General features: G+C 41.5%; 1 protein-coding gene across 6 annotated transcripts in view; it reads left to right on the forward strand.

Moving 5' to 3' along the window:
• The window catches only part of LOC125895649 (voltage-dependent R-type calcium channel subunit alpha-1E), a 149,228-nt gene that overhangs the window by 55,706 nt on the left and 77,522 nt on the right, over positions 1-16,000 (forward strand). For all 6 annotated transcript variants that reach the window (XM_049587667.1, XM_049587666.1, XM_049587670.1 and 3 more), the window contains exons 4-5: positions 7,385-7,491; positions 7,649-7,788. In XM_049587667.1, coding sequence (XP_049443624.1) covers positions 7,385-7,491; positions 7,649-7,788 — 247 coding nt within the window. The remainder of the gene's footprint in view (positions 1-7,384; positions 7,492-7,648; positions 7,789-16,000) is intronic.

Below are 16,000 nucleotides of genomic sequence, written 5' to 3' on the forward strand. Positions count from 1 at the left end.
AGACCACTCTAAAACATCATCACTTTCCACAGTTGTCCACATAAGGGACGCCATGTGCACACACGCATGGACAAAATCAACCAGGAGTAAACTGAGCAAGGGATGTCTGGGGTTTAACAGGAGGAACAGAACCTTTGCTGATCTGGCAGGGAGTCAGGGCGGTCAGGGTGGTCAGGGCGGTTACAAGTTACTAAAGCTGCTGCCTGCTGTCCTCTCGGGGAAGGCCGAAATACAGTGCAGAGTGGCGTGTCAAAACAGCCAGCCACCCTTGTTATGAACTGAAGGTCTTCCCTCCTATGCCCAAAAGCAACCTTTAATCAGCACCACACACAGCAGTCTTGCAGTGCCAAACTTCATTTAAAAATGTCCTCCAAATTCATCAACGCAAATCTAACAGCCTTCCTGGGACTCATTGGCAAAAAAACTGTCCTCCTACATGGACTCCTGACAGCTTCTGGGTCCCTGTGCACTGCACTGGTTTTACCGTCAATACAGACACCATTGCTCTCATTGCCTAAAACTCTAATTTGTCCTCACAGAAATAGACATACAAGCACACACACACACACACACACACACACACCCCTACAATCTCAGCAGGACATCTGCTAAAGGTCAGCCATGTGTTTGGAGAACAACTTGCCACTGTCACCTCGCAGTAAGAGGCACTTTTTTTCTCTGAGTACTCAATTAACAACAGATGATCAATCCAGGAATCATCCAGAGGCCGCTGTGGTTGAGCGTGTAATACTGGAGCCAGAGTGCTCTGTGTGTGGCATTGTGAGAGCATATTACACTCTGTTTCGACATTTATTGAGTACATATTCTCTCATACATGCTTCTGTGCAAGCTCACATGTGTGAGCCTGACTGCTAGCCTACTCTGCCCACTGAGGTTACAGTCGATGGAAGGCTGATGGAGGCCTGGTAGGGAAGAGGCAGGGCTAATTAAGCCCACGGTCTGAGTTTAGTGTGGCAGGCGTGGTGAGGACCGACAGCTGCTCCTCCTGTCTGATCCCCACTGGGATCTCCCGCAGTGGGAAGTTTCCCATTGAGAAGGTACACTTCTAAATAATTGATAGTTGGATTTAATAGTTTGTTTCATCAGGCCACACAGAAATAACCATGCGCTTACTGGTTGCCAGACTTAGTTACGTATGACTGTGGGTGGACATTTTAGGGATTGTGTCACTGCACTTTTGGATTAAAAATGCACAAATGGTAATTTAATTAAGCATTTTAAGTTGTAAATCCTTTGCCTATGTCTCTAGAGCCAGCTCAAACTTAAGAAAGACCATTAATTTTCCTCTAACTAAATTGCATCCTTGCATGAAAAATGGAAATGGAAAATTAGCAAGGAAATGACCCTGCTGTCCCCAGTGTTGTTTCAGTCCTCCTCTCATTTATCTCCAATTACAAAAACAGTTTTTCCGCTTATTGCTTGCTCTTTTGCTTCTTTAATGAGAGCAGAGTTTTAGAGTGAATGTAGCTGAAGAAAATGAGACTAGAAAATGTGACCCTGCACTATGCTAGGCATTCACTGGTCTCCGATCTGCTCACAGGAAGTTAATTTAACCAATCCACCAAACATCACATGAGGTATGATCACCCTTCCTCTGGTATTAAGACTGTATAAACCACCTGACAGAGAGGTATATATAAGATATGGCTATGGTTCTGAGTTGACGTCTCGCAGGGCTGCTGCATATAAACAGGAGTGACTGAACTATGGACACATTTATCCTTAGGATTGATCGGCTGGCTCAAGCAGACCACTGAGGTGTGGAGATGATGTGGAATTGAAGATAGATTGGACAGTGTTTGATGCTGCAGTTAAATCCATTCATTTGACAACATCTTTAATCTTATGCATATTTGAGTAACAGCACAGCAATAGAGATGTAAGTTGTAGTATATTAGCTTTTTCATTCCTCAGGCTAAAATAGAGTTAATTTGACTCCAAATGGAGATTACAGCATGGCTTTCATCTGTGTTTGTATATTTAATGCTGCTCTCTGCCTTTAACACACACACACACACACACACACACACACACACACACACACACACACACACAGAAACGCTGTTGATAATTCAGAGATTTCTAATAATCCAGGCTGAGATGCCTGTGATTCATTTTGATTTTCACTTCTGTGTAATAATAATACACAGGGGCTTGGATCCAGTCAGGGCCTGAGCCTATTCACAGATGCACAGGGCATCACACTCTGTCTCCATGTCTATTTTTACATGCATGTTTGAGGAGTCGAGGCAGAGAGCCAGCGTCACTGTGACTCACAGGATTGGTCACGAGACGCCTCGCTGCTAAAGCTGGTAGACGATCCATGATAGACGTCACACCCCAGAGCAGCACAGAGGAGGGGAAATGGGTTAAAGGCACTTGTTGAGTGTGTAACTTCTGGTGAACTCAACATGGAAAGAATCAGGAATCAGGCATAACTCGTTTGTTGTTTGGAGGCTCTCAGACAAATAAGTCAGCACAATTCTGAAATAGGAGCTCTTTAGCATCTTTCAGCTCATTGTTTTGGATTTCCAGACCACAACTTCGCTGTTTTGATTCACTTTCACTGCTCTCATTGCAGTGCATTAGGCCACAGCAGGCAGATGTTTTTTATTGAAAGAGCTTTGTAAACGACTGTACACTACCTGCTCAGTACTGAACGGCAGACAGGCAAAGGTTGAACACAAAGGAGCATTTAGCCGCTAAGGATCCAATTTCCTCGAAACAACAGAACTAATTTGGTGGAGACCAAAAAGAGAGCATAAGTGAGGGTGATTTTTTTTTTAACTTGAATTTGTGAGGTTAACTGTTCCTTATCTGCTGGATGTGTACAAGGCAATTTGTCAACACACTAGCAAAAGGTTTAACGTGTTTGTGTTGTGCTTATAGCCTTTTTCTGCTGCCCCCAGGGTGGCCAAAACATCAGTTACGGCACCTTTAAGGTGGTTTTACTTAAAAAAACTAACTGATCACAGAAATAAAAATCATTTTTCGAGCATGCTTTGGTAGAACAATGAGAAAAATTACTTAAAACATGATCTGCTTTTGACCTGAGTGTCTTAAAAATAGTTTAATTAAATTTGCTACTTCACAAAATAGCATTTTATATTTGCTACGTGCTGTTTTAGAGTAGAGACAGTACAGCAGTCATAATTGTTCCATCACCCAAATACAAAGATTATTTGGTTCTCAGAGTTAAACATTCAGTTGAAAAGAAAGAAGTTGTATTTCAAGTAAGGTACTGATGCAAGGTTTTGGAAACATCAATAAGTCCAAACTGACAGAAAAAATCCAGGTATTAAAGGGACATAAGAAATAAAAAAGACCTGAGACAGATGTAACAGTGGAAAGAAGTCAATATTTCATAGGTGGATTATCATACACATATAAGGAAAAAGAACTATTGTAAATTAGTTTGCAATGTGTAAAAAAGTGTGTTAAAATAAGATGGATTAGGGAAACTAAAAAGGGGAATAAAGTAGTCAAATTAGTAATAACTAGCAAAGTTGGAGAAGTTGATGTTAAATAAGTAGTGCTTTTGTGAATCGTGTTTAATTCAGACTAATTTGCAGGATGGGTTATAGATATTGTTCAAGTGGTCAGTAAAAGGTTATGAATGTATCACTTTCTATTTTAAGAAATGACCATACATTCCAATCTAGTACAACGTCAAAAGCATTTCTCTGTGATGCCTTCGACAATAATATTTTCTTTTATCTGACTGATACTAACCTGTTATTGCTCTTCATCTTGTCATGTTGTGGTTTAAATTAGCCTGATATACAGCAGCACAATGCTGTGGCCTCAATGTGTGTGTGTGTGTGTGTGTGTGTGTGTGTGTGTGTGTGTGTGTGTGTGTGACCACAGAGATAGTTCAGCTGCCCAGCAATCGTCTTGTAGCATTGACTTTTGGCTTGAGGAGAGCCTGTTGCCGTGGATACCTCTCTCTTTCTGTCTTCATTTTCTGTCTTTCCTTCCCTTTTCTTTCCTCCCTCTCTCCGTCTGTCTCTACCTTTGTCTCATCTCCCTTCTCCTCCTGTTTGTGATGTGTGTTTGAGGGAATGCAGGGCGTGGCGACTGCTGCTGCGAGCTCTCAGTGAGACGGTGTGATGTTAGTTATTGTAGGGAATCAAAAGATAATCTTGAAAAGGCAAAAAAACAAACTTGAAAGAAACCCTCAGCCTAAGACAGACATTATGCAGTTGAACCACTTTTTGCTATTTGTTTTCATGCGAATCATGTACTGGACTCTGATGGCTGCTGTGGTTTTGTTTTTCCACAGTCTGTCAGTGATTAACTTGTAATCACTGAGTAAAATCTGTGGCTCAGCCTAGGTTTAAGTTTGAACCCCCGCAGGCTGGTGAGAATAAGATTGTATTTGCTTTGTTTGTTTAGACTCTGGTCGCTTACATGTCCCTAAGTAACCCTGCTGGGTACAGCTGCCAGCGCTGCATCGATCTGTCCGGTGTCAGTCTTATCTGGTCTCATTGCCTCTTCCTCACCCACCTGTTTAGCAAGCTTCTGACAGTCTCTATAACCATCATCTTCTTCTCCACAGATCAACCGTCATCCCCCCTTATCACTTTCTCCTGTTTCATTCTTCCCTGTTATCTCTGCCTCCTTCTTACTTCCGCTCTCCCTGCTTGTCTCCACTCTGCAGATTTAAGCTCCCTTCCTTCCTACCTCTTCTGCACATAACCAGGAGAAAGGGGCCTGCCCACGCAGAGCATTAGATAAAGAGCACATTGCTGGCTTAGCTCAACCCCAGAGCGGCTGGTGTTGAACCGACAACCAGTGCAGGTCCCATGGAACAGGCAGTAAAGCTTGTAGTAAGAGTGACCCTGTTTATGGGATCACATCTCAGGCCCACCCACTCACCCCTCCTCGATAAGCCTTATGGTGCCTCGGTGTGTGCGTGTGGATGTCTGCGTGTGTGTGGCTGTCCGTTGCAGCTGACCTCAGATAAGGTACAGCCTGTGTCTGGTTGTGTCTATAGCCCTGAGGCTCATAACATGTAGGTTAATTATGTTTCATACAGAGGAATCAATTTGAGCCTGTTTATTCATGCTCATATGAAAGTTTGATTGCAGAGCTGCTGGGTTTGATATATTGTAATTAACTAACTTATTTTTTTCTTTTATTTAGTATCTGAATGTTAATCTGTGTTCTCTGAAAGAGCGTAGATGTTCTTTGCTCTGTATAGGATTTAGTGCAATTAATTTAAAACAGATTTCCCGAACTATTGTTGGGCTCTGATGAATGGACAACATCACATTTGTGTCTGACTGTGACCTAGAAACCTGTTTAGAGCTTTCTCTGTCTCTGTCTATTTGCTTTTCTTTTAAATAACCCATATGTTGCTTAAACCCGTTCCTTAAAGGATGAGGCTGGCAATTTACCATATATTTCTTATTGTTGAAAAATTGTATAAAGAAAAAAAAAAACATCAATGAAGCAACATGTTTGTGTATCCAAAGGCTGATGTACCATATTTCTCTGTGTTTAAACTTCTAGCGTTGTCCAAAAACTATTTAAACAAATCAATAAGCCACATTGTTGCACTGGTTTACATGTCCCTTCATAACTATGAACATGAGCACTGAAGTTTACTAAGTGGTGTTTGCTTAGTGTTCAGCTGTTTCAAGTGGCTGCATGTGAAATTCGGAGTGTATGAATCGTCTGGACATGGTTCTCAAGAATTAGGTGGCTGAGCCAGCAGCTAGCAGCTAAAAGTGCTAACTCCATTTAGGGCTACGTCATGGCAACAGTGTTGACAAAGCTAACGACATTAACCAAGTGGGAACTGGAGGGTGGGCGGTACACTTCTGTGACAACGCTGTCCCAGTGTCAGTGGTAACAGCCGTATGAGCACAGTGCAAATCGGTGGCAGTGTTTTCAGAAACATATTTTACTTTGTAGTTGAGTGGGAGGTACTTAGTTTTCGGCTCAACTGTTCTCGAAAGGGTCACAAAGTGTCTCATTTTACAGCTGAACAGTACACTAAAATATGTTTCTGAGAACAGTGGAGGTGAGAAAAAGGCAATGCCATTATAGAATCTTGATTCATATTTGATCAGTGCTGCGTAGTCTGGCAGCAGTGATTTATATAATTGACGGCTTGTAACAATTTAGTACAAAATTGTGACCTGGTTGCAGAGAAAAACACAAAACACCAAAAGCAGTTTATCAAATCCAAATCTTAACGTAAAAGGTCATACATGTGAAGGCAGTCAGCAAAGCCAGTAAAATCTGTTGAGGGAAATCACACAAAAAGCAGTCATAAACAAAGGAATCGAACACAAGAAAAAGGCTGGACACACTAAGGTGACTATTACAGTACAATCTGGCAACAGAATGGGAGAAACACTGGGCTTTAAATACACAAATGCTGATTACTAACTACACACTGATGAGTGGAATAATGGTGCGTTCCAGGCAGGCTTTTGAACTCGTAAGTCACGACTTCAAGTCATGAGTTACGACTTTGTAGCATTCCAGGAAAGGTACAGCAAACTGCCAGTTACTTCCTGTTTAACGTTGAACATGGCAAACCGTATGTTTGTGCTTCCCCAATATTTCTATCGCCAAAGGTGCCTGCTCCTTGCTCATTTGAGCGAAACGGAGGAGCAAAACAGCGCACAAGGTCACAGATGCTATTATACTTTTTATTTTACGTTATCTGTGTGTTTGGAAACGTATTTTGTATTGATTATTCTTGCACTGGAAACCAGCTGTTAGAGCGGCTGCCAATAATGCATTAACATTAGGGTTATTTTATGTCTATTTCTCGCCCCTATCACCTGCATCAACACCGCATCCATAGGGCTGCCATTGTTATTTAGAGGAGTAAGGTAATTGGTTTAGAGGGCTGTGTGACGTCAGAAAGCGTAACTGGGAGTACATCGATCTGGTACAAGTTCACGGGTGGGAAGTTACGGGTTTGACTGCTGTTCCAGTGCACTTTCACGGGTTACAGGTTGTGAAAACACGAGTTACGGGTTGCCTGGAACGCACCATAAGACACAGGTGAAACACATGAGGTAATCAACAAAGGAAGCTCAGGAAGTAAAAGAAACAGTAAACACAATGAGAACACATTTCGAGATAAAACAGGTTTTCTATGACCCACGGTCAATTCTAGGGAATGCCATTAGAAGCACAAGGGCTGGGAAGAGAACCAATTTTTTTTTCATTGATTATCTGTCTCATGTACTTGTCTCATGTACTGTTTTATTACCAACTATGTCATTAATGGGCTGAGAGCCACAGACAGAGTACATTTAAGTCATGCTGGGAGGGTTACTTACATGTGTCTGGTTTTGATCTCAACATTTGTCAAAAGTTCCTTAACTTTGTTCTTCCACTCCGTTCGAGTACATGATCCTTACCACCATCATCGCCAACTGTATTGTCTTGGCTCTGGAGCAGCACCTTCCTGGAGAGGACAAAACGCCCATGTCTAAGAGATTGGTGAGATGCTCACTAAACACACAAACATGCTTCATGCATTTCTGTCAAGTAGCCCACATTAAAAGATAAGTATGAAGTGCCTTTGATGGAGCCCTTAGATCCTTAAAAAATGCACACATGACGCCTTCACATCTGATTATCTGCCTTGCACTTACAGGAGAAGACAGAGCCCTACTTCATTGGGATGTTCTGTTTTGAAGCTGGAATAAAGATCATCGCCTTGGGCTTTGTTTTTCATAAAGGCTCCTACCTCAGGAACGGATGGAACGTCATGGACTTCATTGTGGTCCTCAGTGGGTGAGTCCAACAGTGTGTGTGTGTGTGTGTGTGTGTGTGTGTGTGTGTGTTTGGATGCAGATCTGTGAAACAGGATTAAGGTTATGAATTGAAAGGGATGGTGATTCAGTGAGATTTATTGTATTCAAAACACCAGATGTTCCTGAGCTCTTGTTTAAGGTGCCCAGTTATTTCAAGCTGGTTTGTTTGCTCAAGTTTGACAAACAGTTCACGTCTTTATTGCTTGTTGATCTTTACTGGGTATTAATACCGAACCACTTGAGGTTTTGTCCTAAACTTTAAGGGATGTGGGGCAGGCAAAAAAAAGTCACATAAGGAGGTTGTGTAATGGAGTTTTGCTTACTTTTCACCCCGCGATATTAGAAGTTTGAGTTTGATGGTGAATCTGATTGTCATGATTTTAATGAATGTCTTGAATATTTCATTATTTTTGGTTTTCTCATTTTCCATTCTGTTATGTAAGGCTTTCCAAGCGTGAAGATTTGCTATCTATCAGATGGCAACACCACCTTTCTTCTGCACATCAACACTCACTCACCATAACTCATCTCCATGTCTCCAGAAGTGGCATCAGTGTGAATTATTGTCCCTGCCTGACCACTTAAGGTGTTACAGTAACTATCTGCACTTTATTTCCTGCTCAGGGAAGGAACAGATGAGGGTCAGTGTGCAAAGATCCCAGTGTGTGTAGGTATGTGTATATCGAGCTCACTATGCAGGGCTGTATAGTAATAGTTGCAAAACTGTCTGAAATGTAGGTCTCTGACAACTCTCAGCTCAGAAAGATTTAAACCAAAATTTACATCATACTTTTTCCGACCAGTTAAATGTGCTTCATGAACGGGTTTCATCAAAATAAATGGGCTGCCATGTTTGGATACCTCATCCAGTGTTAAATATATCCACATTAAAGAGACATGTCTTAGTTTTACTCTGACTTTTTGTATCCCTTTTTCTTTATGTGTAATTTGATCAATCAAAATTACTGGAAAATGTCACAGTAGTCCAAATACACTTTTACCTGGGAACCAGACGAATCTGGGGGCTGATGTTTTATTTGCTCAGGGAATATTTGTCTGGTCCCCAGGCTCACCATCAGTGCGGGGTTAAAGCGTACAATTGACCCTGGCCCAAATTGATTTTGCTTTTCTCTAATCATTCACTGGAGGGTATTTCTGTTCTCTTCCTGTTTTGTTTTAAGGTTAAAGGAGGAATATATCTGCCACAGTCTTGTTTGAAATATTATTTTCTGTGTTTTGAAATAACTGACTTGACCTTTTGTGTTTTGTAATCATATTGAGTATCTTTATTGGGCTGAGAGCCACAGACAGTGTACGTGTAAGTCATGCTGCAAACAGAGTGGGCCTGTTTGGGTCCATTACAATGGATTTGGAAATGCTTGCTAGACACTTCATCTCTGTCACTACAAGGCTAATGGCCATGAGCTTATTTGAAATTGCTCGTGTTGGTTTTAGAGCTAAGGGTGGGTGCCAGTGCCTGAGCGGATGTGGATGAGGGGCCCAATGTGGAACATGTTTTCCCCCTCTCCATAATTGCAAAGGGCTGGCCTGCTAGTCCCTCTTTGCACTGGACAAATTTTCAGCAGCCTGAGACGTGTCGGGCCACAATTACTTATCTCATATACGGCATGTTTAAGATGAAGATTGTGAAAAGGAGCATCGCTGAGACGTTTTAAAAAACAAAGATGATTGTATATTTTTGGTAAGAGAAAAACAATCAACTGCTTTTCTTGAGAAGAAAGATGTGTTTGTCGTACTTCTGACAGGAAGCTCATCTCTACATGCTGTAGTCTGTGTACATTTCTTCATCGCTCGGGTGTTATTTTTTTCTTTGCACCATGTCCTGCATGAATGTGCTGTAATTACCCATCTACACTGTGGGGACCTGGTCACTGGTCACTCACTGCTACGCCACCTTGATAACCTGTTGATTACGCTCCTTGGAAATCAAAAATGAATTGAGAGGTTCCAGACTAATTCGCATTTGCAGTGTGGTCTGGCGATGTCATTCTAACTGAAGTCTTGCTGTGGTCAAAGTCACTCCCTTGTTGTCTTATTGATTACATAATAAACACTCAATAGTTTACTGTATAATGAGTAGCAAAGTAAGATATTGGAAATAAATGACTTTGGGGTGCCAGGTAGCTCAGTAGGTAGAGCAGGTGCCCTCTGCACAAAGGCTGTGTCTGTTGCAGCGACCATTCTGGCTCATGGCCATTAACTGCATGTTGTCCCCTCTCTCCCCCCTTCACATTTCAGACTGTGCTGGCATTAAAGGCAAAAAAAAAAAAAATCTTCTTTCATTGTGTGACATCATAGAGGGTTTGACACACTGAAAAATATTTATACAGCCATCAAAGTTTAGGTATTACATTGTTCAACATTTAGCCAAAAGTGGTGTAGATCCTCAGGGCGCTACATTGTTTGTTCTATTGTACTAACTCCATTTTCAGATAGCAATAAATATAGTGGACCTGGAAACAAATAGACACCTGCCACTACCTGAGCACGATGGTGGATTAACAACCATGTGAAGTGATACTACAATCCACCGTCACCTCACTCTGTGTATGTACAGTACTTCAATGACATTGCAGTTAAAGGCCCAGGGGGCTTACATTTACGTTAATATATTCTGTCGGGGGGGAAAGGTGTTATATTAAAGAGCATTTACAACACTAACCAGAGAGGTAAGAGAGGTAGGTGCCTCACCATCAGAGCAAAGAGAGGAAATGTTTACGGTTTCAGCAGATGAACCGGTTTCGCACACACCTGCAATCACACACAAAGGAAATATTAATCAATTCACAGTGGAGAAGTACAAAGGGTGGCAGGGTTCTTAGAGAATTCTACATGATTCTGGTTGTTCAATTATTGATGAGCCGAGCTCAGGCTTCTTAACGATACTCACTCGCTGTTGGAGAGAGGAAGGGTGCGAGGTTGGAGGAGGAGAGAAGAGCATAAGAGAGGGAAGGCATAAAGAGAAGTGTTTTGGAAGGTAGGGAAAGGTATGGTCAGAGAACTTACTGCTGCCCCTCTCGCCTCTTTATCAGTTGACGTGTGACATCAGTGGGGACATTCAACCCCACGGCTTGTTACTATACAGCCAAAATTAGAAACTTAATTAAAACACCGCGAGACAGACACATGTTAATGGATTGTTTTAATCTCACCTTCCTGAATGGGGACAGACAAGAGGCGACCAGGGCTTGTCAAGGTAGCCCCAAGGGTGACAGATGCTGTAATCAGACTTTACCTTTCTGTTAGCTCTGTGTATAGATCAGGCAGCACTTACTGATGTGCTGACTTCTCCTGGTACAGAGGTCAGTGTATGCCGAGGCTGACTTTCATTTGACTTGCCCAAAATAACCCAATCTAAATACATATGGATATTTTCCTGAACAGGTTTCAAAAAGCAGATACTCATTTTGCCAACATAAACTGAAAATGTTCTCTGTAATTTACTGAATTGTTGCTTGGCAGTGAGATGAAGGCATCTTTCGTGGGTTGAATTTAAGCTACTGATTGTGACTTAGGGACGAGACGTACTCGATCTGGATGAATTAGCCTTCCAGGTCTCATTTTATTAATATTCAGCGTGATGAAGTGAGCTGCAGATAGATCCCTCTCTAAATTATCATTCTGGCCACAGCAAAGACAAATTAATGAAAATGTTCTTGCTCTGTCTCGCTCTCTATTTCTCTGAAACACACACAGACCATCCAGCACACACACACTCACATGGACACATTCACTCACCTGCAGGCCATCACTCGATGTTTGCAACCTTATTAGAGAGTGAATGAAGATTATGAGATCTGGTGATAATATTAGATGAGTCACCAGTGCTGTCTATCAGTTAGTAATTAGGGGGCCTCTGCAGACAGGAATGGTCACAGAGTGTGTTACAAATACAGACACAGAGCCCCAAAACCCCAACTCTCACAGATTACACGCAAACATCTAACATCATAAGCATAATGCGCTGTAAAAGAATTATTTAAAAGAATCAGCAATAAATGTATTTTTTCCTGGTATGACTATTCTGTAATTATTTTTCTTGTGAAGCACTTTATAACATCATCTTGTGCTGTTAAATTAATGAGTATTACACACAGTTTTGTCCATGTAACTGCAAAGAAACATTATGGCTACATACAAGATTACCCACAGGGGTGACTGAGTGAGAAAAGACTAAACCCAGGGACTGAATTAAAGTATTAGCAAGAGGATTAAAAAGAATCCTATTTGAGACGAGTCAGGATATTATATAATGTGTTTGGGGGGCATGTTTACGCCTTTATTATGGATAAGAGCAGTGAGATGATAGAGAGAGATGGGGAACGAAACGTGACATGTGGGCACCTTTTGAACCTTGCATTAAAATGTGTCTTGGGTGATCAGATTGCAATCAAAAAGTGCTTGACCACGTGTAATTACAGGTGTAAATGCATACAAGTTGCATAGAAGACGCATTGTGATCTAAGTGGCCAAACCATCTCCAGAGGTAGTCAGGGACACATTTAACTCAAATGTATATGCAGTTGCGTATTCAAACCACATACAACAATGACGTGGGTGGAAATACATAATTGTGTGTGACTGTTCCAATTCAGCAAGCATAGCAGCCATTAGCCAGGTATTGAGCGAAGCTACTACCAAGAAAGTGCCAAGAAAGTCAAGGATATTCAAGACGCTTGTGGATGGAGTCAAGATGAAATCAAGTGTCTGCTTTCAGTTCGGTCTGAAAAAACTATACAAGCAAAACCTGGCAACTCATATTGCAACAGAGCTATTTATAAAGCAACCATTCAGTTGCTTGACCTTGACAGAGCGATCAGATCTCAATGTGGACACAGAAGACACATATTAATACCAGGTTTAATCAGGCCAAATAACATCTAGATACAATTTAGGGACAAGACACATTTTAATGCAAGGTGTAAAGGGTGTCAAAGGTCCCTAGTTAGATTCATATGAGGGAAGTTGTAGTTCATGGTTGGTGTGCTAACCCCCATAGGTTACAGGGCACCCTGTGGCAATTTCATCTTTATCGTACAGAATCACATACTCCCCTCAAAAGGCTTTACAATATTTACAACATATGATACCTTCTATTCTTGCAGGGTGTCATCCTTGATACAGATGATAAAAAACTCACCCCAAAATACAACTGATGGGAAACAGAGGAGGAGTTCCTTTTGCAGAATGGATAGATATTCAAAAGACAATATGAGGCAAATAAAGTGCAAACCCATGTGAAAAATAAAGATTAGACAAGACATTAAGAGACCTGAAGTGCTGCTAAAGCATTTGATGAGAATGTCTAAGTAGTTTAGAGCCTGAGATCCACACAATGTTTGAGTTGGTCAATTAAAATGCTTGATATATTATGAAATGATAGAACATGTTTGGAGTTCTTAATGAATCTTAAAGAGATGAAGTGCACAGAAGACTATGAAAACTTAAAATTCACATGATAAAACTGAAAATAACCTTTCTGAGCATCATTTATAAAATGGTCTTAAGCAGTGGAGACGGGGGATTATATATCTCAGAGACCCCAGACACTGAGTGATTCTTATTACATACACAGGCACAACTTGTCACTTCAGGCTTTGCGTGCAGCAAGTAGTCAGAAAAGTGCATAAGTGCTGTCGATTACTTTTTGTAAACATGCTTGGCAGCAGAAGTGAAAGTAAAAGCCAACCCTAGATTCACTTCAGTTTGGCGTTTTGGCTTGCTATATTTGCATTTTTAGGTGCTGTGTTGCTGTGTCTATGCCTGCTGCCTACAGTTTGGCACCTGGTCTCTACCTTTTATATAGCCCCAACCTTACCTGAGCGCTGTGAGGGTTCACGCCCATAAATGTCCCGAACACACAGAAAAGGATCATAAGTGATGATTGAGAGGGATTACTTCTGTATAAGTCCATGCATTGTCTTTTAGAAAAAAACTGTACAGTATATTTTTAAAATTACCAACTACACTGACTTACCAGTTTATTAATTTTGCCTGTATCATCTAATTCAGTACAGTTGCCCTGCAGTAAATTCCATAATCTGTGAAGTTTATAATGTTCAGTTTTGTTGACACTGTGTCAGAGAGGTGTTGGTTCAACTCCCATGATTGACTTTGATTCAAGGTTTATGTGACAGCTTGAGTCATTCAGGCAGGAGCCTTAATTTAACTGTATTGTAGAAATGTTTGCCCTTGGAGGCAGAACACACTTCTCAGACTACAAAGCGTGTGAACCTTTCCACAGTGGATACCCCTGACTCACATTCAACATTATGTGTGAACATGTGTAATTATGGAACCATTTGCTAACGGTGTCAACGCTGGAGGCCATGATTACCTCAGCAAGCTGCCTTAGTGTTTCAAGATGGCCTGTATTACAGAGAGAAAGCACGAGTGGGAGGGAGGTATAAAAAAACAGATGGCACTTGCTGTTTTCTTAAAGGCTGTTATCGTGTAGCTGAGCAATGTTGTGACTGAAATTCAAATAGAGGAGCTGTGGGATTTCTCAGGCCATCACACACGCTTTACCAGCCTGTTACTCCTGCTAAGATGGCGAGTTGTGAGGGAAAGAGCACAGAGGAGGTTGTAACCAGGAAAACGTAGCAGGAGAGAAACAAAGTAAAGAGATGAGAGAGGAGATGGAGCTGGAGGAAATGAGAAGGATGCCTCTATGCGTAATCGTACGTACTAATTGGCACCTTGGCAGTGTCATTCGCTGGCAAGCCCTCTATTAGACTGGCAACAGTTGGCAGGGGGCGACGCCCACTAAGGGATTGTGTCACCACTGTGTGCCAGACACTTAGAGGGGGATGGGAGAGAGATGGAGTTAGCTCAGAGGGAGTTGATTAGAGTAAAGATGAGGAGAAAGGAGTGTTTCAGAGCATTTCTCCATTGTTGTCACCCACAGCATAGTTTCAGGAGCACAAACATTTCAGCCTTCTTCTTCTTTACCTTGGAAATTAAAATCTATTATGCTTTTCAAATCAGCCGAATACCTGAAAAGTAAAATTCCAGAATGAAATGGAAAATGAGAAACAGCATTGATATGCAGGCGAGGCGACAAGAAGAGAGGAGAGGGGAGAAGAAAAGAGCATTTTCAAGGACTTATTCAGAAAAGCCTGAAAAAGGAAATGCTGAGAAGAATAGATGACATGACAAAGCTTTGATCTCGCAGATACACTAAGATACTGTTTTACCAGACCTTTGAGAAATTTGAGATGTGTGTGTGTGTGTGTGTGTGTCATGAAGCTAAAGACATTGTTTTGCAGGGTGATACTGAGTCTTTATATGCATCACATTTGTTAGAGTGCCATCAAGTTGTGTTACATTCAAGAGAAGGGAGGCCGATATCTCAAACACTCAACAACTCTAGTGCTGGGCGGTATGACCAAAAATTTATATCACGGTATTTTTCAAAATTATATCGGTTTCATGGTATATGACGGTATTTTTTTTCATGCACGACTGGGGGTTAACCACATTTTCTAATGATTTAGAGAGGAATTGCTGCAGTAAATTGGCTTAGAATGGCCTATTTTACTGTCATGAGGAGTGAATATTGTAGAAAAACATTAATGTCCACACTAGTATTAATACAGGTTTGCATGGCCTCACAAAATGATGCTGTTTACAAAGAGGTGGCACTCATGATTCTAATGAAGTGAAGGAATCAAAATGCATGACAGCGGTACCATGTCTTTGGCTAAGTGGATAGTGATCACGTTGGTAATCTCAATCCACTGTTTGCTTTTCTTGTTGTAGGCAGTCCCCCTAGCAAACGTGTCTTTAGTGACATCTGACTCGACTTTTCTCTTGCAGTGCTAACGTTACCTGCAGACGTGGAGGACGCAGATCTTAGTTTCATGCATTCTTGATATTCCAAGACATGTTTGCGGCTGAGGTGGTGAAGCAAATTGCTCGTGTTGCCTCCTGCAGCTACAACTTTAGCTCTACAACATTTGCAGAGAATTGTTGTTTGATCGACGTCGGGTTTTTTTAAAGCCAAAGAACTTCCAAACAACAGACACGGCTCTTCTTGTCGGTACAAGTTCTTCTGTGTCATGTTTTCGTTCTGGAACTTCAGTTTCGGAACTTTCACTGTTTTTATCCATCTTCACCGCTCAACACACCGTTCGTACATGCCCTCACATACTTGTTTAGTGCAACTGCAA

The sequence above is a fragment of the Epinephelus fuscoguttatus genome, linkage group LG10 (assembly GCF_011397635.1).
Source record: "Epinephelus fuscoguttatus linkage group LG10, E.fuscoguttatus.final_Chr_v1".
In the NCBI taxonomy this organism is placed as follows: Eukaryota; Metazoa; Chordata; class Actinopteri; order Perciformes; family Serranidae; genus Epinephelus; species Epinephelus fuscoguttatus.